The 21,570-nt window shown below is 39.9% G+C and overlaps 1 protein-coding gene and 1 long non-coding RNA gene across 2 annotated transcripts in view; both read right to left on the bottom strand.

Moving 5' to 3' along the window:
• Positions 1 to 19,108, bottom strand: part of CACNA1C (calcium voltage-gated channel subunit alpha1 C) — a 636,517-nt gene extending 617,409 nt beyond the window's left edge. The window contains exon 1 of the mRNA XM_044991489.1: positions 18,639 to 19,108. Coding sequence (XP_044847424.1) covers positions 18,639 to 18,687 — 49 coding nt within the window. The 5' untranslated portion in view covers positions 18,688 to 19,108. The remainder of the gene's footprint in view (positions 1 to 18,638) is intronic.
• LOC123351874 lies at positions 10,255 to 14,092 on the bottom strand. Its single transcript, XR_006574076.1, has 3 exons — positions 13,935 to 14,092; positions 12,064 to 12,254; positions 10,255 to 10,493 (listed from the first exon to the last, which is right to left on the bottom strand). It is a non-coding gene; the product is annotated as an uncharacterized LOC123351874 (long non-coding RNA).
• Positions 19,109 to 21,570: the final 2,462 nt, after the last annotated feature.

Genomic DNA, 21,570 nt, shown 5'->3' with positions numbered 1-21,570 from the left:
CCCCTGTTAATATACCCCAAAATGATATTTGCCTTTTTTACAACTGCATAATGTTCTTGGCTCATTAATTTTGCAATCCTTTATAACCCCCAATCCTTTTCTATAGTACTGCTGTCTAGCCAGTTATTCCCCATTTTATATTTGTGAACTTCCTTCCTAAGTGCTGTGTTTTGCACTTGTCTTTATTGAATTTCTTCTTATTGATTCAGACCGATTTTCCAACTTATCAAGATCATGTTGAATTCTAATCCTGTCCTCCAAAGTGCTTGAAATTTCTCCCAGCTTGATGATAACTCACAAATTTTATAAGTATATTCTCCACTACACCATCAAAGTTGTTAGTTAAAATACTGAATAGTACCAGACCCAAGATGGACCACTGTAGGACTCTACGTGATACGTCCTCCCAGTTTGACAGAAAACCATTGATAACTATTCTTTGAATATGATCTTTCAACCAGTTGTGCACCCATCTTCCAGTCATTTAATCTAGACCATATCTCCCTAGTTTGCTTATGAGGGTGTAATGTGTTACTGTATTAGAAGAAGCCTTACTAATGTCCACATATATGACCTCTACTGCTTACTCAAAAAGTTATGGGTTGATGTAGAAATATTAGATGAGATTCTTTGCCCTGTGCTATGCAGGTGGTCATACCAGATGATCATAATGGTCCCTTCTGACCCTAAAATCTATTAGTTATTCACAGACAGTTTGAGAACAGCAGAAAACTCTGTAAAATTATGTTGCAATTTAAAGTAAATTATTTCCTAATAAATCTCTCAAATGTCCCCTTTTATGATATATCTGGGCCTATAATAAGAAACATCCAACATCCTCTCACACAGACCCATGTTTCTATTGTCGTTGTTATTCCAAGTTATTTGTAGCACAACTGTTTAATCAGGAAATTGGTGTTATAGAAGAGTTATGTTACTTTAAATAAATCAACCACAGTTAAATCTAAAAATGTCCTGCATTTTCTCATCTCATGTTTTGGGTCATTCTACCACATCTGGGCATTTGCAGGTGGAGAGCATTCAGGATTAAATGGAGAGGGAAAGCATTATGGGTAAGTCAATGAAAAATTACAGTGAAATTACTGAAAAGGAGAATATATGTTTGCAATTTCTGCAAAAGCTCCATACTAGAAGCTACTGGATGTGATAGCATGTTATATCTTCAGTTTTTAAAAAGATTTTCCTACTCTGGAACCTCAAATAATTTAATAAATACTGTACAAATGAGACAATGAGGTGAAACCTATAGACTGGACTGCAGCCACCATTTTGAGCCAGTCCACAATTTTTGTGACCTGATTTTCTTGCTTATGGTCTTCTGGAAATGAAACTAATCTAAGACTCAACAGAAATAATTTCACATAAGTGGAGTAGGCCACAGCAGACTACCACATCTCAGAGGAAGGCAAGTGTTTCACCTCTGTCATCATACTGCCTCTCCAAAAAGCACAAATTCAGAATTGCATTTATAATAAGTAAGTTATAGGTTGTGGAAAAAGAGGTTTTGAAGAGATGATATGTAAAGATATGAAGAATACACTGTGCCCCTATTTGGTAGATCTTCCAAAAGATATAGCCTGTATGATAGAATGGGGGTTTTACAATGCTATAAAGAAAATATGTATGCAACCCTTGATTTTTAGAAATATATTACTTGCCCCGACAAAGTGATATGATCTCTTCTGAAATAAAAAGAAATTTTTTCCATTTGTAATGTCAACTGTTGCACATTTCACTAAAAAAATTAGGAATAAAGACACTTAAGATTTACCTTAGATGGAACATACTTTATGAGAATGACAGAATTCAGATGCAACTATATTATTGCTCTCATTCTTCTAAAATTTTGTTTCATTATCTATTTATGGAAAAGCCATGACCAAAACTTGTTCTAAATAAAAGTGACTCCAGCAAAAAGTTGAAATTTCTTTTTAGGTAAAATTTTATGTTATATGTAACACACACAGATACAGCTAAAAGTTAGTCCACCAACTCTAAGGATTATATATTTAGCATGATACAAATGTATTTAATCTAAGGAATCCATTAACAGAAGTCATGTGGCAAAATATCCATGCAGAATAATTACCTTTAAAGGGCTCATGCAACATCTGCACCTACTGGTGAATCTCACTAAAAAAAAAAGTCTTAATAATTGAAAAATATTTTGCTCTAAATTCTTTTAATATGTATCATTAGAATAGAGCTTAATAGTTTTGGCACTGTAATTAGAAAACATGGGTCATACAGGACATTAGCACATCTTTCTTTTATTGCATGTTTTCCTACCCCTTTCAAAACTCAATATAATGTAACTAGATCAGTGCCATTCAGAGTCATTTATTTATTCTGGTCCATTGAGTGACTAATACCTCTGCCTACATACACAGAGCACACCAACACATATGTCCAAGACATTAGAATGGCTTCAGAAAGGGGGTATTCCAGTTTCTTAAGTACATAATATGCATTTTCATAAGAACATTTTTAAAGGAATTTAAAAAATTTAAAACCCTGTGACAGTTTCGTTGAAGAGATGACAGATAGCTAGAACTAAACAAATCTGTACCGCTACATTTCTGTTCAAGTCACAATGGAGACTACAGTTTGCAGCACCAACTACCACCTTTTCAAATGCCTAGCTGAGATGAACACATGGATCAAAAGCAGCTGGCTGAAGTTGAACCAAGATTACATGAAGCTGATTCAAGTAGGAACAATGAGGAACAAAAGAACTTACCTCCTCCCTAACTACAAATCCATTGAGAGCTTCTGCGCACAGATTGTTAAAATGGTTCTCAGCTGTGAGGTTCTCTTTTGCTCCTCAGTGCTATTGGAGGCATATAGGCACAGCAGCAAAGAATGTCCATTTCTATCGGCATCTGATCAGAAGATTGTTCCCTTTCCTGTCAGACTCAGCCTGGGCACGCTGACCCCTGCATTCATGAGACCCAAGCTTGATTACTACAACACACATCTAGGAATGAAATCACATACCCTGAATAGGCTGCAACTGGTTCAAAACACAAAGTTCAATTTGAGGTCTTTCTCCTACTATTCAAACCCCTCCAGGGGATTTTTCCCAGCTAGCTGAAAGACTCTCTCTCCCTATCTCCATGACCTTAGACTAGATGACCTCTTGAGTCCCTTCCAGCGCTACATTTTGATGCTTCTATGACAGTTACATTCCATTGGAACCATGAAGCCGTTGACCAATGGAGAAGGCTTATAAGTTCTCAAGACACAGAAGAGATCATATCACTTCACAGAAGCTGGACCTAGTCTATGGAACTCACTCTCACAAGAGATAAGAACACCCAGAGGTCTCACCATACTGAACCAGGTAAAACCTCCATGGAAGTATGATAGAGCTTCTGATAATCCAGGTAATAAAATGGGAGCAAATGAAACTACTATCCTGAGCCTCCAAATCTTTATATTCCATAGTTCCTTTTCTCCAGCAAAGTAAGGTACTTGCTGGATATTAGCCTCTTCATTTCTCCACAAAATAACTCCTGCTGACCTATTAAGTACATCTGTTGTATTGCTTGAGTTGGACCATCTGGTGTCTGCCCCCTGTGAAATCATTATAAGGGTATATAGTTTTATTAAACAGGGGTTTAAGCCCCATGCTACCACACACAGATTGAGGTCTATCAATGTAACCGTATATTTAAATAATGTTAGAGTTCTGAGGTACACAGGCAGAAGTAACACAATTCAAAATGCTCATCCTTATGGCCAGCCTTACCCCTTTATGAAATATAAAAATCACTCAGGTGTGCTATAAGAGCAACATATTTGATTTGTGCCCTTTGACATTTGTGAATCTGGCTCTGGATGGGGTTTCCTTATCTATGCTTCTGGCAAATAAGGAACTGTAAGGCCTGGTCTACACTACGGGGCTGGGTCAAAATTAGACGCGTTAGGTCGATTTAAAAATGAATGCGTCCACACAACCAACCCCGTTCTGTTGACCTAAAGGGCTCTTAAAATCGACTTCTGTACTCCTCCCCGGCAAGGGGAGCAGCACTAAAATTGACTTTGCTGGGTCGAATTTGGGGTAGTGAGGACGCAAATCGACAGTATTGGCCTCCAGGAGCTATCCCAGAGTGCCCCATTGTGACTGCTCTGGACAGCACTTTGAACTCCAATGCACTAGCCAGGTACACAGGAAAAGCTCTGGGAACTTTTGAATTTCATTTCCTGTTTGGTCAGCATGGCAAACTCAGCAGCAGAGGTGACCATGCAGTCCCTCCAGAATCGTAAAGCGTAGAATGTTTCTACACTCCCCCTATCATCTCTGTCCCTGAGGTTATCGCTGATTAGAAGGTGAAAAAAATGCACTTGCAATGACATGTTTTCTGAGCTCATGCCGTCCTCCCACACTGATAGGGCACAGCTTAATGCATGGAGGCATTCAGTGGCAGAGGCCAGGAAAGGACGTGATAAAGCGTCTGTTGGGGGAGCAAACAGACATGATGATGAAGCGTCTGTTGGAGCTGCAGGAAAGCCAACAAGAGCACAGACTCCCACTGCATCCACTGTATAACTGCCTACCCTCATCCCCATGTTCCATAGCCTCCTCACCCAGACGCCCAAGAATGGGGTGGGGGGAAGGCTCTGGGCACCCAGCCACTCCACTGCAGAGGATGGCCAAAGCAACAGAAGGCTGCCATTCAAACAATTTGATTTTTAGTGTGGCTACAATAAGCAATGTGGCCTTGTCCTTCCCTCCTCCCACATCCCACCCGAGCTACCTTGGCCGTTATCTCATTTTTTTAAATTAATAAAGAAAGAATGCATGGTTTCAAAATAATAGTTACTTTATTTCGAAGAGGGGAGGGTGGTTGGCTTACAGGGAACTAAAATCAACAAAGGTGGTGGGTTTTCATCAAGGAGAAACACATACAATTGTCACAGCGAAGCCTGGCCAGTCATGAAACTGGTTTTCAAAGCCTCTCTGATGCGCAGCGCGCCTTGCTGTGCTCTTCTAATCACCCTGGTGTCTGGCGCAAAACAACTGTCTGCCGTTGCTTTCACGGACAGAGAGGTGCAAAATGTACCACAAACCACCCACAACAATGTTTTTTGTCCTATCAGGCATTGGGAGCTTTACCCAGAATTCCAATGGGCGGCAGAGACTGCAGGAACTGTGGGATAGCTACCCACAGTGCACCGCTCCATAAGTCGATGCTAGGCATAGTAGCGAGGATGCACGCCGCCGACTTCATGCACTTAGTGTGGACATACGCAATCGACTGTATAAAATTGATTTCTAAAAATCGACTTCTATAAAATCAACCTTATTTCATAGTGAAGACATACCCTCAGGTCCTGTAGGTTCCATGTCAAAAAGTGTATCAACTTACTACAAAAACAACCTCTAAATTCTATGCACAAGCCAAAATCTCCTCTTTGGTACACTGCCACTACTTGCAGCACAAATGTTCCCATGCAGAAGATGTGAAAAATAAATGCATATTCAAACAAAAACAACAACAGCCAAAGTATCCTGAGGAAATATTGAGGGAATCAAGGCAAAGCCAAGGTATCATATATGCTTCCTTGGAGAAAGAAAGTGAGATAGTAGACACTACAGAAAACTGATAGCAAATTCCATTTCATTTCAGTGCAAGCTCTGCTTAAAGTCAATGGCATTATATGGCCCATGCATTTTAACTTTCTGTTGGTAGAAATATGTGCCCTAGTTTGGCACAATATAAGCATAAGCTGATGTCTAAGCATAAGTATCACTAGGATATGGTGGGAGTGGGCTTCATCTCAGACTACAAAAGCCTTCAAAACATTTTACTGGACTGTTCACTTTCTGAAAATCAGGCCTCTTTTTAAGGCATTTCAAGCTATATGCATACTGTGGCCCCTTATTACGTATGCTCCCATGGGTTTGTAAAAGTTCTTGGCTCACATCTTCTGCCACATTGATCCAGTTTTACTTTGTTTTTTAGTTGCTTCAGTGGGCATTTCTAGCAACACCCACTAGCATTTACCTCAAACCATTTTCCCACATGAGTGCATAACATGGGTACATATTCGCTTATATTATTACAGATTACCTGAGGTACTAACTCATTTCTTACGTTACTTCCTCAACCCCCTCTTCTCTGCAGGCAATGTCAGTCCTGAAGTCCTGTTCATCTCATTCTCTCTGTCTGACTTTTTCCATAATGTCCTATTATGCAAAGAATACACACCTCATCCCAATTCACCAAAACACCACCTCTCTGTTTTCAACGCCCCCCAATCCTCACCCTTCCATGCCCACAAGAAGTAAATCTAGCAAGCAAACAACATATTTAACTTCAAATTAATTCTTCTTCAAAGTTTCCAAGAAGTCCAAGCCTTCTCCATTTCTAACTTTTAGATAGTAAGCTCTTCAGAACAGGACTGTCTAAATTGTGTGTCCTATTTAATGCTATTTGGCACTTAACAGATAATAAATAATTATTTGTTCTGATCCATTTTAAATAAATTTGTTTCAGATATTAGGACCCAATCCTGCAGGCCCTCCATTCACCAAGCCTCCATTAACTGCAGTTAGAGTTCCACGTGCAGAGGGCTTGTAGAATTGAGCCCACAGCCAGTGCCTGACCCCTATCTCTCTTCATAGGAGCTAATATTTTTTTTAAGTGGCTAATGAAGTGGCAATTTTCAGATGCTTAATTTGTGATCCCCTTAAAAGGGACCTGATTTTCAGAAACTGATAAGCACCTCCCCTGTGAAAAATCAGGTCCCTTTAGGGCAGGGGTAGGCAACCTATGGCATGCATGCCAAAGGCAGCACACGAACTGATTTTCAGTGGCACTCTCACTGCCCGGGTCCTGGCCACTGCTCCGGGGGGCTCTGCACAACAAAGGGGGAAGATATAGTGGAAAGTTTTGTAAACCATTTTGAAGAACGAGGAGTTGACATCAGAAAAATATTTTATGACACAACAGATGGTGCGCCTGCCATGGATGGAAAATAGAAGGGATTTGTAAAGTTACTTGAAGATCAAATTGGCCACCCGACAGTCAAATTTCATTGTATTAACCATCGAGAAAACCTGCATGCTAAAATTTCTAATTCAGAGCTTAATAATGTGATGAATACAGTGGTGTAAATTGTGAATTTCCTTGTTACTCGATCTGCTTTGACTCACAGACAGTTTCAAGCACTGCTAGAAGAGATGGACAGTGCTTATAACAACATTCCACTTCATAGCAACATTCAGTGGCTAAGTCGTGGCAAAGTTTTGGTGTGCTTTGTAAACTGTTTTGATGCAATCAAGGCCTTTTTGTCAGAAAAAGGACAAAACTACCCTGAACTGGATGACGACAAATGGCTGTGTAAGCTCATGTTTCTAACTGACATCACCGCTCACCTAAACGAACTCAACCTCTATCTCCAGGGTGCAGGGCAAACGGTTCTGGATCTTTATGAAGCCTGGAAGGCATTTGTTGTAAAACTAGCAATTTTTCTTGGGATATTCAAACTTCAACTTTCCGCTACTTCCAACACATAAAAGAGCTATCGACATGTTACATTGTCAGTGTTAATGAGATTGGAATGTATATGCAAAGAACTGGAATCAGAATTTTCTGACAGATTTCAAGATTTCCAGCGATTTGGCCCAATGCTTTCTTTTCTAATTAAACCTGAAAACTTCAACGAAAGCGACTTGGATTTGTCAGTATTTCAGTGGATGGGTGTTGAAGATTTCAAAATGCAGCTCATTCAGTTAAAAAGCTCAGAATTGTGGACATCAATGTTTGGAGATCTGAGGAGTGCACTTGAAGCTACCAAGAGAGATCATGGGGCCTTTATTCTGACGTGCTGGACGTCCCTGCCAGTGAAATTTAACTGTTTGAAGAAAATTGTGTTTGCAATGCTGTCAGTATTTGGATCCACATACCTGTGTGAAATCTGTCCTCTGTCCCTCTCGGAGCCAGTTAACAACTGATCCCCCAGAAGCCTGTATGCAGCTTAAAGTATCCGAATACGTGCCAGACATTGGAAAACTCAGCAAGGAAAAGCAAGGGCAAGGATCACACTAAACTGAAAAGATCTGCATTTTAATTTAATTTTAAATGAAGCTGCTTAAACATTTAAAAAACCTTATTTACTTTACATTCAGCAATAGTCAGAGGCGGCTCGCGGCTCCGGTCGACCTCCCACAGGCATGCCTGTGGGAGGTCGACCGGAGCCGCGGGACCAGCGGACCCTCCGCAGGCATGCCGCTGAAGGCACCCTGCCTGTCGCTCTCCCGGCGACCGGCAGAGCGCCCCCCGCAGCATGCCGCCCCAAGCACGCGCTTGGCGTGCTGGGGCCTGGAGCCACCCCTGGCAATAGTTTAGTTATATATTATAGACTTATAGAAAGATCTTCTAAAAACCTTAAAATGTATTACTGGCACGTGAAACCTTAAATTAGAGTGGATAAATGAAGACTCGGCACACCACTTCTGAAAGGCTGCTGACCCCTGCTTTAGGATATTAAATGGGTACCCAAAAATTGAGACATCCAAAATAACTAGTCCCTTCAGAAAACCTTGGTCTTAGCATCTATGATTACCTATTTCCTTCTGTTCGAACTAACGTGAGTTTCCAACTTGTTGTTTGTTGTTGTTGGGGTTTTTCTGTTTGTTTTGTTTTTTAAACAGGCATAACAGCAATTATGCTGGCTTATGCATTTTCAATATATGAACAATAATCTTCAGATGCAACTACAGGGTCCATATAGTTTAGGCAACATATTATGAGCAGGTAATACATACATCCAATCTGTTCCCCATTCTTATAGCTTATTTGTGACTGTTTCAATCAACCTAAACAGGGCCCAGCAAGACAAGTACCTGATCAGTAAGTACTGCAACATTTTGTTTATACAATTTCTATCCTCTTGTTTTTTAGCACATGGTGTTCTTTGAATAGCTAAGAGTAAACAGCACCCATTTTGTCAAGCTCAATAGTGTAAAAGTTTGATAAGCAGTATTTCTGCTCACCATGAATAGACTCGGAGTTTGATTAGATATATTTTAAAACTTGAATCTGGAGATTTAAAATTGATTTTCAAGTGTATCTCACAGCTTATTCATTCTGAAAAGTGCTCTTTATCTTTTAGACTTTCATTGGGGGTGAGTAAAATATATTGTTTACCTCTAAATAACTTGGAGCCTATTGTTCCATCGATTTTTAAGTTGAACTGTCCATTTAAATCAATGAGCAATTCTACTTTACAACTCATGGGACAGTATGGCCCAGGAAAAACACTGGAGCAAGATTTTATCTTGACAGACAAAAAAACATTACGTGTTATTTTAATCCATTCATTGTTTTATGGAGTCAAAGACCTTCCTGGAATGTCCCAAATCTAAATGATGACCCAGAGTCCTAGATTTTGCACCTAGAATTCTAATTTAGTTGAAGTGGTATAAAATTACATATCGCTTGCACTTGTTGACAATATATCTGAGTCGGCTCAGCAGTACAAATTATTCCACTTAAGGTTAGCATAAGTTACATTCAAATCAACTCTACATTCAAATCTGTTTCAGTTGTCAATATACAAATAACTCTTGCTTCTTGCTAACGGCACCAATTTTAAATCAAACCACAAAGATTCTGAAATCACAAATGCAGAAGATATAGAACATTTGGTGATCCACACTTCTGAGACAGGTGGTATACTGGTGGATCCTCAGTTAGCCAGAGAGACTATCAGTCCCTTAGACACTCAACTAAATCCAAATTCTAGATATTTGAATGCAGATCTGAAGGGAGAATTTGGTCTTTTGAGTATTCATCTTTGAGTACTCTGCCATGTCTGCATATTACAGAGATTTTCAATACTGCATTACGCAGACACAGCAAAGTGCATTACAGATGACATGGCATATCAGACCTAACTTTCAACCTCCTTACATTTGTCCTTGTCATACCTTAACCTTACTTTAGGTTAAATATATTTTAGAGTATATTCAATGGCAAGAATGTATTTTAACATCATCTTCAACTGGCACTATCATTAACCTCCTGAATTTACTTAAACTCTATCGCCTATCATACGGATCATTGCAATGCTTCGATATCTAAAATGTATTAAATCTACTGTTAACAACTAGATAGTATAAGACATTCCAAATTCAGAATTATTATTATTATCAAGAATGCACGAAGCAGAGAAAATATAGCCTGTATCTGACAAAGCTGGGATAGATTGACTTGCAGGGAGACTCAGATACTCTTTTTGTGAACTTAAGAGAGTATGTCTGACAAATGTGACATGAAATTTGTAAAAGGGACATCACATGGACCAAAGAAAAGTATCACTTTTTAAACGGGAGGATTCTTTAAAACTAGTATATCCCTCTGGCAAGCTGACAAATGGAGAAAACTTCTTTTTCCCCTTCCTCCTTTGGAATAAAGGATCTGAAATCTGATCAGTAACATGAATGCTCTTCCCTGTAATGCCTGTAAGGAAGAAATGTTGACTTAATTACTCAATTAGGCCATATTTACTTTATAATTATAGTGTCATGTTCAGTCATTTTAAATTGTTTTTTCCAAAATATCCAAAGGCAGCCATCCACATCATGGACTTAAAAGTTGAAAAACTTCAGTTAAATAAAACAAAGCCATTTATAGAAGCATATTTTAAAAAGGAAATATTTTGTATCCCTTGGGATTTCAATGTGCAGATGATCACCAATTTGTATTTTCATGGAAACAATTAACTGAGTTTTACCCACAGGATAAAGAGAGCTCCCACAGGGATAGTCATATTCTTGACCTCATCTTTGGATTTCGTCTGAAAATTTTAGGTCCACAGGTCATCCACATTGGGTGATTTAGCTATCATCTTGTAGGTTTCAGAATAGGATCCAAATATCTCCCCCACCTCTGCACTAACACATGTCTATTTATATCCAGCTCAGGAGACTGAGAAGTCCTGTGGATTTTTTAGTTTCCTTACTGGTGCTGAGGCATACTGGACTTCACTTTCTAGCCAACGTGTCAATAAACTCATTGATAACTAATTCCATTGTTTAAAGGAGACTGCAACAGGGGGCGCCAGGGAGTTGATTCTGGTTGTTTCTTTTGCCCAGATATCACTGGGGTTTAATGATGATATCTGGGACAGAATGCAGATGGGTCATAGAGTAGATAGAAGACGGCAGGGAAAGGCACCTGGAGTCCAATCTTCTGTACAAAGGACTTTACAGGGGTATACAAAAGAGCTATAATCAAGCACAAGAGATTTTGTATGTCTCCAGCCAACTACATTTTGAGAAATTACCCAGCTGAGCTCTATCTAGTAGCACCACATGTGGTTAATCCAAATTTGCCCCCAACAGTAGTCACTTCAAATGAACATTTGTAACAGAGGAACAGAATTCTTCTGTTGACCTGCTTTGTTTACAGGTAGTGGAATTCTGCATGGAATTGCTCATAGATTTCTGCTGGCTCATGGCTGTAGGAGGGTGTTGTTGACTTCACCCTGGTTATAATGGTGGTGAAAGTGGTTTTCTGAGCAGAGTGTATGCAGGGTCTCATCTGAAGAATCCTTGAGGAGAAAGCATAGAAGCAGCCAAACCTACAAAGGCAGCTTGGACTTGAATTTTTATCTATTGTTTTTATTATCTACTGTTAAGTAAAGCATAAATTCAAATCCCAGCGAGGGAATTTTTGACCTTTTACAGTATGTAAGGACTATGTTTTGGCACAGGGTAGGAAAACTACCTGCCTACACTGCTGTGACAAGCTTAGTATATTTGTTGAAAAGAATGACTCCAGGTTTGTCTCGCCATTCCTTTAAATTATGAGAATCTCAGGCTTCCAAGATACTGTCTACCCTGCCTGAGTTCTGTGTGGCTTCTGGTGAAGATGTTCGTGGTATGTGGATTCCCTGAAACCCACCATCTGTGGTTCCAACAATTGATCATGCTGGCTGATTAAACCCAATAGCATGGCTGTACTTAAGCTATTGGCTGGCACATCTAAGTTAACATTCTGTCCTTAAAATTGCAGTAGCCCAGCCCACCTCTTAGGAATCCATCTCTTGGCAACGAAGTGTGTGCCTTTCCTTTTTTGGGGAAAGAGGATTGTGCCCAGCTATGGGGCAGCTCAGCTCTCCTGACTGTAGAGTATTGTCATTTGACCTCACAGCTGGACCTCTCGGCATCTGTTGACAGCTTGACCATGGATTGTTGCTATGGCAACCAAAGAACACTACTGGAAGATAAGAATTAATTATTGGCAGTGGTCAATCATGTGTAATCAACAAGGGATTTGGAATGCAGCATTACTCCAGGCTCTAACTTCTTTTCTATATTCTTTGCTACATACAGTATGTGTCCTCTTGAGACATCATTTTTAGACATGGATAAAATATCACTAGTAGGAGGAGGACAGGCAATAATACACTCCTTGCCCTATGGACCCTGTTAGCTTCTGTCCTGGAAGGGTACTTCGATAATACTGCCAGCTAGATTTTTCAGGGTTGCCTCATTCTTAACCCAGAAAACACAGAAGTCTTTCTGGTAGATAGCCCCTACATAATCATGTCCCTTTCTCTTCTTTCATGGTCCCATTTTATTGAGGGGTTATATTTGGAAATACTTAATCATGTTAAGAATTAGGGCACTTATCTCAATCGTACTATGACAGACCAATGAGAGCACGAAAGAATTCTATATGCCTAGGTGATATTTAAACACCCTAGTAGTGGGTTTTATTGTAAAGTGGAAAACTAAACTGAAAGCATCCCCTGCCTTTTTAAAACACAGATACAATAGGACTTTTCCAAGCAAAGTTCACAGTTAAGATATAAAGTGTGGCTTAATTCAGCCATGCTCCAGAGAGAAAGAGACACCACTCTCACATTCATATTCTCCTCTCATCTGCAGTCCTCTCTCAAAAAGAATGGCTCAGGTATGGGGATCTCTCCCATATCCTGTGCAGCAAAGACCAATACAAGAATTCATTGAGCTTCTCCACAATGGCCTTGTCTTCCTTGAGTGCTTCTTCAGCACCTTCATCGTCCAGCAATTGTTAGGCAGGCTTCCTGCTTCTGATGTACTTAAAAAAAAATGCTGATCATTTTTATATCTTTAGCTAGTTGCTTTTCAAATTCTTTCTTGGACTGCTTAATTATACTTTTATACATGACTTGCTAGCATTTATGCACCTTTCTTTTTTCCTCACTAGAATTTTACTTCCAATTTTCAAAGGATGCCTTTTTGCCTCTAACTACCTTTTTTACTCTGCTGTTTAGCCATGGTGGCATTCTTTAGTCCTCTTACTATTTTGTTTTGTTTAGTGTTTTTTGTTCGATTGCTTTGTTTGGGGTACATATTTATTTTGAGAACTTAGGGCATATGCAACATTTCTCATTGAAGTCTATATAAGGGATAGAAGCTTATTTGGGGGTCACTGCATAATCAAGATCTCCTCACTGAACCCTCTCCTGGCTGGATCTATGCTCTGACATCACCCACCTTTTTGGGTTGCATCTCCACACCTTCTGTCAGCAGATGTAGTATCCCTTCATATGCAGAACTCTTTCTCTGTCTAGACATCCACTTCAGCCGATTGCTCCTCCCAGGGCCGCCTTTACCATTTTTGCTGCTCCAAGCAAAAAAAAAAAAAAAAAAGGCTGCCCGGACTGTGCCCCCCTTTAACATATGACGCCCCAGGCACATGCTTCCTCCTCTGGTGCCTGGAGCCGGCCCTGGCTCCTCCCCTTGGGGGAAAAAAACTGCCTGAAAACACTTCTCTTTAGAGAGCATTCAGCATAGCTATGCTGTTGCCTGGCCAGTGACACAGGGTTTCTCCCCAACTCCAGAATATATGCTGCCATACCCATTTTCTTAATAGAAGCCAGTAGAAAAACAGTTTTAACTTAGTCCTTACTTCCAGGTTTCTGCTCCACCTCTCTCAGGGTTTCTGGCAGGGTCCCAGTTCTGACCAGCTCTGCTCCTTTTCTAGGGCAGCAGTCTCATGGCTATTGCCCTGAGCACCTGACCCCCTTGCTTCCAGACATCCACCACAGGTGTTAGCTCCACTCCAGCATACCTTCTCCTCCCCAGAAAATAGCCCATCTCAAGCAATTCCTCCTCCGGTTGCCCACTGGCAGCCCTTTATAGGCTCAGGGGTAGCCCAGACCTCTTTAATTGGCTGGATTGGACTCATTTGCTCCAGTCCAGGGGAACTGTGCTTTAGTCTACCAACAGGGACCACCTATATTTTGAGACATGTATTTTATGAAGCTTTAGCTAATGTCTCAACTATTTTATTTAATATTGCAACAGTACTTTAATTGCTTGCACAATGTGCTGACTACTTTGAGGAGGAAGATAGTGCTTTGTAAATAACATTATTTATTGTTCAGTCACCAGGGCTAGGAGTTGCAGAACTGCACTTCAAAGCAGCAATTCAAGGTTTCTTTTCTGCCAAAATCTGAAACTGAAATATGATCTGATACCGTGGGCACCAGTCTCAAAAGATAGAATTTTTATGTTCCACAAAACAGGTTTTCTAATGTTTCTACTGACAGACCTTTTACAGAAAAACGGAAGGACAAAATATAGTTACCAGAAAATTAATGAACAGGTGGCTAATTTACTTTTTTTAATTATGGCAGGAGAGCAGTTTCTCATACATGTAGCAGCAACTCCCCAAAAGTATAGAAAGTAAAATTAGGATGCTGAAAATAAAGCAGAAAATTAGAGCAGCCATCCAATATTATCTATCTTACATCTTCAATGGTTTTGTGTTGTAACATAGAATGACACAGATTCCAACCCATAAAATGAAATCTATGCATTTTTACCTGTAAAGTAAAGGAAAATATCTTTCTCCCTTAAGATGATGTATTATTTTCTGCCACAGTACACATCACATGACCCTAACTTCAGGTCAGAAAATATCTTATGAGTATATTAGGGGCTTGACCCTCTTATTATCAGTATGTTCCTGGTAAATTGATTAACTAATTAATATAGCCTTTATTTAAGAAGATACAAACTTATTTTGAAGAGACTGTCTTACAAGGAAAAATATCAAGAACAAAATATGTGCAGCCTAGAAAAGAAGGAGGCTACAGTAAGACCTAATTATGGTTTAAAAATACCTGAGGGAGTTCCACAACGAGCAGGTCAGAATCTGTTCAGACTATGCAACAAGGACAAAACCCAAAGGCATAATCTGAGACTGAATCAAGAGCAATTTAAACCTGATATCAGAAATGGATTTTCACTAAGAGGATCATTACTATGTGGAATAGATGACCTAGCAGGGGTCTGTAGTACTAATTAATTTAATTATAGGATGGATACATATCTAACTATCAATGCTATATATGGACTTTCTTTCTGAAAAGCAGATATTCTTGCTGAGAGCCAAAGGATGGACTGGGTGGACCTGAAATTCTTTCCTGCCAAAGATTTCTCTATTTCTTTTATGACTTCTTGACTCCATAGCCCTGTAGTGCCACCTTCTGGAAGAGGCAGTACTTAAACAGCCCAAGTTCTCCCATGTCCACCTTGATAACCGCAGCAGCTGAACTACTCTTTTTTTTTTAAATAAACAAACAACAACCACCAGTTTTATTTCCCTTCATATTCGGCCAACAAATCTCATCAAATAAAGATTCCCCGCCTCCCAATGCCAAAAGCACAAGCTCTGAAATTTAACTAGATGTTTAAACTACACCTGAGACTCAAACTAGGAGCACCAAAGGGTTCACTGTGTTCCCTGTGCATTTTAAAGGAGTGCAAAAGAAACTTTTGCAGAATGATTTCCCATTTTATTTTATGACTAAAAAATTTGAAATACTATGATGGGATACAGTAAGTGCATTTGATATGATGTAGCTAGTTGTAAATGCTTTTTCTTGTGCTTGTTTTTTATTTTTTCCCTTAATTAAACATATGCTCTATGGTTTCAATGAATAATTAATTGTCATTGAAATATATTCCATTGTGTCGAATAATTAAGCACTGAAAAGTAACTAAGCATCAAGAAGCAACAGTGCTACTAGCTAAAACAACCCCATAACCCTTTTCTATGTGCAGTACAAGAGTGTGATGGAAAATATATCAGACCAATATCTTTTATCTCCAAAAACTGGGAAAATTATGACTTCAGGGTGAAAATATACCATCACTTTTCTAAGCAGCACTAATAAAGTTAATACAAGTATGTTATAAACCTACACGTATTAATACGAAAGAAAATAGTGTATTCACAACAAAAATGCCTTTGTAACCGTATGATCTTCTCTACCTGACCAAAGGCCTTTGTTATTTTTTAAGTAAAGAATAGTAATTTGGCTCATTTGTTATCCCAACTCCAGAATGTGAGACCATTAGGATAATCAAGTATGTGGTTGACGGGATATAGACAGAAGCAGAGAGCACCTATGACAAGAAGAGGCCTAGTCATGCCACTCAAATGTCTAATACAGACATTAAGATATGTCTTTTACTGGCAGTACCCAGAATATCCTCCTTGCTGTCAACAGCTGGTGAATGTAAAGCTAAGACATTCTAGTGTCCTAAACCACATGTTTTCAGATATATAGAGAAGAGCAGCTCAGTATTCTGGCTTTCCTTTGCACTCATCCTTTTAATCTCTGCCTTTCATTTCAGAATCGCTGTTTTGCTCTAATTACTCCATTACATCCTGGGGTTGGTTTGCTCTGAGCTCCGATCTTCTTTGCCACCCCATTTTCTTGGCTACAAATCCATTTTTACCTCACAAGCTTCCACCACTTACAAAAATTAAAAGACATATGAATAAATGCCAGCCCTCAGGGAAACCAACTTGCTTCCACGTTTGGATGGTTTTCTGTTTGCTTTAGAAGTTGTTCTTTCACCTGGGAGCACTGAGAATCAGCATCCAAAGATAGATGCAAAACTGCTCCTCCAATTATATAATCACTGCAGTTGATAAGCAGGGAGCTGGATTCAGGTTGCCATAGCGTTGGCATATTGCTATGAAGGCTGAGCTCTTCGTCCACTTTACCAGCTCTGGCACTGAAGGAGAAATCCACTTCTGCCTGCCGAATGCATGTGCAAAGCACTAGGGCTTACACAAAAAAGAGCACAATTTAGATCGGGGCTGATTCCTCGCTCCGCCTACCTTATTTTGAGACAGTACTCGGTGGGGGAGGAGGGCTGTTTGTTTGTTTTTCTTCTTAATGTGTGTTTAATTGGGAATTTGATCGTTGAAATCCACCTATTCCTCCTCCACTAAGGCTACTACAGCTCAGATGCACCGTGGGTGTTTCCTCCCCAACTAAAGGGGGCTAAATAGGAAGAGAAAAATCTGGCCCAAAACTGCCCTCCTAGCCCCAGATTGAGTGGCTCACCAAATGACTCGAGGCGCTTTTTGCAAGACGAGTTGTTTAATTGCGGTCTTTAAGGGAAAATCCCCCTCCAGCAACAGTAGGAGTAGGGAGGAACGGGGGCAGCATTTACAGACAGACTAGTTAGCCTCTGACACCAGAGGTGTAAATACGCATCACTAAAACGGAGAGGCTTCCTTATCAGGCAATGCGGGTAGATTTAGTGGAAATGAGAAAGACGCTGGTCACAAATGGGGTTATATAGACACCTCGATACATTACTACCCACCAAGGACCGCTCTCTTTCTCGCTCTCTCTTCAGGGGAAGAAAATGGCTCTATTTGTTCTGCAATCACAATTTGTGCGTTAAATGCTGCTCGGGGAGGAGAATGGAGGGAGCTTGAGAACATGCAGGTTACAAGGTAAAAATAACATCAAGTATAACAGCTGCCAATTGGAGGGTTGTGGGGGGGACGACTTCTAGAGTTGGACCAACAAAGTTTTAATATTTGGGGTAGCTGGTTACGCTTCTTAATTATAAAGAGAACTAACGTGTCTTAAAGTCCATACTGTGGACAATCAGAACGAACTATTTGAGAATTCGCTACAAAAAGTAAAACCCAACTTTGATTTAAACATAAAACAGCGCTACATCATATCTTTCTATCACTATATATCTCCGACATATTACATATATGTGTGTGTGTGTACACAGATAACTCCTCATTCTCTCCCCTTTGATGTTAGATTAGAAATAGCCGAAAGAGAGGGCTCCCCTCCCAACATCTTGGGAAACTGTAGTGAGATTTGGGTTTGGAGGAATTGGTGTGATATTAACTAGTGACAACCCCTAAACCAGGCTGTACTGGAAGTAATCTTCCTCTGACACGTAACAACCAAGCTGCACCGCAAAATCACTTAGCCTTCTTCCAAACTGTCCGTTGGGCGTCCCTTTTCCACTCTTCTGTTATTTAAAATAAATAAATAAATAAATAAAAGGACTTGGACAACTTTTCCTTCCCTGGTATTTCTTATGAAACACATGCTCCCATGGGGATTTTTCAGCGGATACTCTAACAAGATCACTGCAACAAATCCGTCTAATGTTATCAGTATGATCTGAATGGAAACTGGTGTCATAGCCTGCTTTCCCTCGCTATTCCCCCTCCTATCCTTGACTCTAGCAACAGCAGTAGAAATTGACATTAGAGACGATGGACAGAATAGAAAATAATTGCTAGATCCTTTGAGGTAAACCTCAGTCTTACCTTGATGGTTTTCTTCTGGAATGTACATCCTCTTGTTTTCATTGACCATTTAAAATGAGTCCAGATTAATCCCTCCAAATATCGGCTTGGTAAAATTCAAGGAAGAATGGAGCTGCAGTATCTCCCCTTTTATTATTACCTGATTCCCATTATTGCATCAAACACCAAAAACTGATCCTTTCCACTACTGCCTCCTTTAGTGAAATTGCAATGCATCCTCAGTACATCCGGGCCCCTTCCAAGAATTTAACACAGCACCTCTGGCTGCTAAACCATTTTAAAAAAAAGAGCAAGAAGGGGGGAAACGAAAAAAAAAAGCATCCAGGACAAATCTCAAAGGGTTAAATGTCTTTTTTTAAATCCATCATTTACAAGAGTAAGAAAAAGAGGAGGGAGGAGAGATGTTCAAAGGTTGCTGCTCCTCTTCAAAGCCATTCTGAGCGCGTTCTGTTGGCAGAAAGCTGTTTCTGCAGATGAAGAGGGAGAGAGCACAGTCCCAGCCCCTCACTCCTTCCCCTCCCTCAGCACACTCACTTCCCTCTCGCTCTCGCAGACAGACAGACAGACAGACACACTGAACACTTCCAGATGTTCCAGCTGTGGCAGCAGCAACAGCACACAGACACCCGTGCACAGCTTTAGGAGCCGGCTGACTTGATCTGAAAGTTTAACATGCTCTCTCCCCTCACTGCGCCTGCTGAAACCTTTCTACAGACATGACGTCAAGAAAGCAAGCTGGATCTGGCTGCCTGGAAAAGTGGGGGGGGGGAAGGGGGGTGGAATCAATAGACAGACTGACAGACAGAGCTTGGTGGAACTGAGCTCTATAGTATTCATTGCAGATCGCTCCAAGAATTCCACTGCAATTAGAACAGCTTTCCACTACCCCCTCCTCAATCTTTTTTCTCAATATTGTGGGCTCTACCCTGCGGTTCCACTACGGAATGCATCTGTGATCTGAATTTAAAGGAGGACAATATCATTTGCTGAAATATTAACGTCTGCTTCATACAACGGCGTTTAACAAAACATCGGAATGAGCTTTGATTACATGTGATCAATTCCAATCAGGATGCTGTATAACTAAAATACAAACACAATGCACGGAGGAGGATGAAAGGGATAGGGAGGGATACGTTGCACAGACAAGAGGATGCACAGATGTTTAAACAGATTAATCAAGCTAGGGTTTTCAAAATCCTTGGTGGAAACACAAAAGTGTTCTGTTGGAGTGTCCCACCATTCTTCTTAATTATCCCTGTCATTTGGCCCACTATACGAGGAGCCTCCACAGAGAGCAGAAATGACTTCTTTCAAACAAAATGTGAACTGAATACATACATGTTAAATGTATCTGGGCTCTCAGAGCTGCCATGTTAAACAAGAAATGCAGAGTTCCGAAATACCCCTCTCAGGAATGAGGCTAGAAATTGTGCTGATTGGGGAAGCTAAAATAGTTGGAGTTGCGTTTTGGGGAACGTCTAGAACATTATGTCCTATCTGTAAAACAATTAATGCAATATTTTAATTGTCATATAGCATCAACTTATATGCATCATGCATGCAACATGATTCATTGTGATTAAACATACACATAGCTCTGTTCCTTTCTAATGTACCTTCAATTAAGCTAGAATGGTAGGATTTTCCTGTTCATATATTTTGAGGTTGGTTATAGAGTGTAGTCAGGATTTAAATGAGAATGGCCTTTATCACCTTTCCTCCAAATGGATCCCTATGAGCTTTACAAAACATCTCTCTCTTAGGAATCTTTCATCCACCACTAAACTGTGGATATCTCTGGGGTGAAACTCAGAGCATAACAGCACACAGCAACATGTACACAACAGATTTCCTGAGGAAAGGAAGATAATACCATAGCCACTTGAAACCACAAGGGAAACTGAGCCAGACATAACACAATTACCAAAGCTGAAATTTGGCCAGCACACTCGCCTGTCATAAAAAAGGTCCCCTGGTTTTCTAATTACCACAGGATTTCCATTTTAGGTGGCATTGAAAAGACAAATTTTCCAGAAGCACATTGCCCCATAACACCATGCTGAGGCACTGAGTTATTATTGACTCAGAAGAGAGAGTGCCTCCAGCTGAATCAAAAATACTACTTCCTCCAGCACCTAGATTTTATCTCATAGTGTCCCATCCAAACACACTTACCTTATTTAATTCATGAAACCAGGTGATATCATAGTTTGAGATGGAATGTATATTACATTAACTTTTATTATGATTTCTAGTTGTTTTTTTGTCTGTGAAAAATAACTTCTCCCTCAAAAAATATATTGAATAAACCCTTGACATTGAAAAGGAACTGAACAATGGCTCCTGTTTCTTACTTTTGAATGTAAATAAGTATGCTCTATTGTTCTCTTCATAAACCCAAATTCTTACCACTTTGGATTGTGTTCATTCCATTTTTTAAAGCATGAGTCAACCAAGATTTGCATGATTCACCCAGAAAACCATTACTTGCATGGACACAGTCACTTAGGAAGCATTTAGGAGAATGCTGATCATTGCTACACAGAAGTCAAATACTCCTTGGGGCATTTGTAAACATCTCATTTGCCCTTACTGGTTCACATGCTCAACAAGCAGAAAATTTATATACAGCATTAGTCAAATGTCAGCCACCAACCACCATAGTGTTGCTTTCTGCCAAATCACATACATCTGCAGGCACATACACAAGCTGTCCCTACCACATACAGATCTTTCTCTAGTCTTTAAGCTCCCAACATAGGACACAAGTTGGGCCAATTACCAAAAACAAGGTTCAGAAGAAAATAGTGCAAGGATCTAGAATATTAGCCTGCATTAATTTGTTAACATAAATAAGTTTTACTATAACCAGCAGTTTCCTGATACAACATCTATTACACTAATAGCTTACTATGTAAAAGGTGGAAGT

Source organism: Mauremys mutica, chromosome 1 (assembly GCF_020497125.1).
Source record: "Mauremys mutica isolate MM-2020 ecotype Southern chromosome 1, ASM2049712v1, whole genome shotgun sequence".
Taxonomy (NCBI): domain Eukaryota; kingdom Metazoa; phylum Chordata; order Testudines; family Geoemydidae; genus Mauremys; species Mauremys mutica.
The sequence above is the reverse complement of the archived record's forward strand: the minus strand, read 5'-3'. Positions and strand labels throughout refer to the sequence as shown.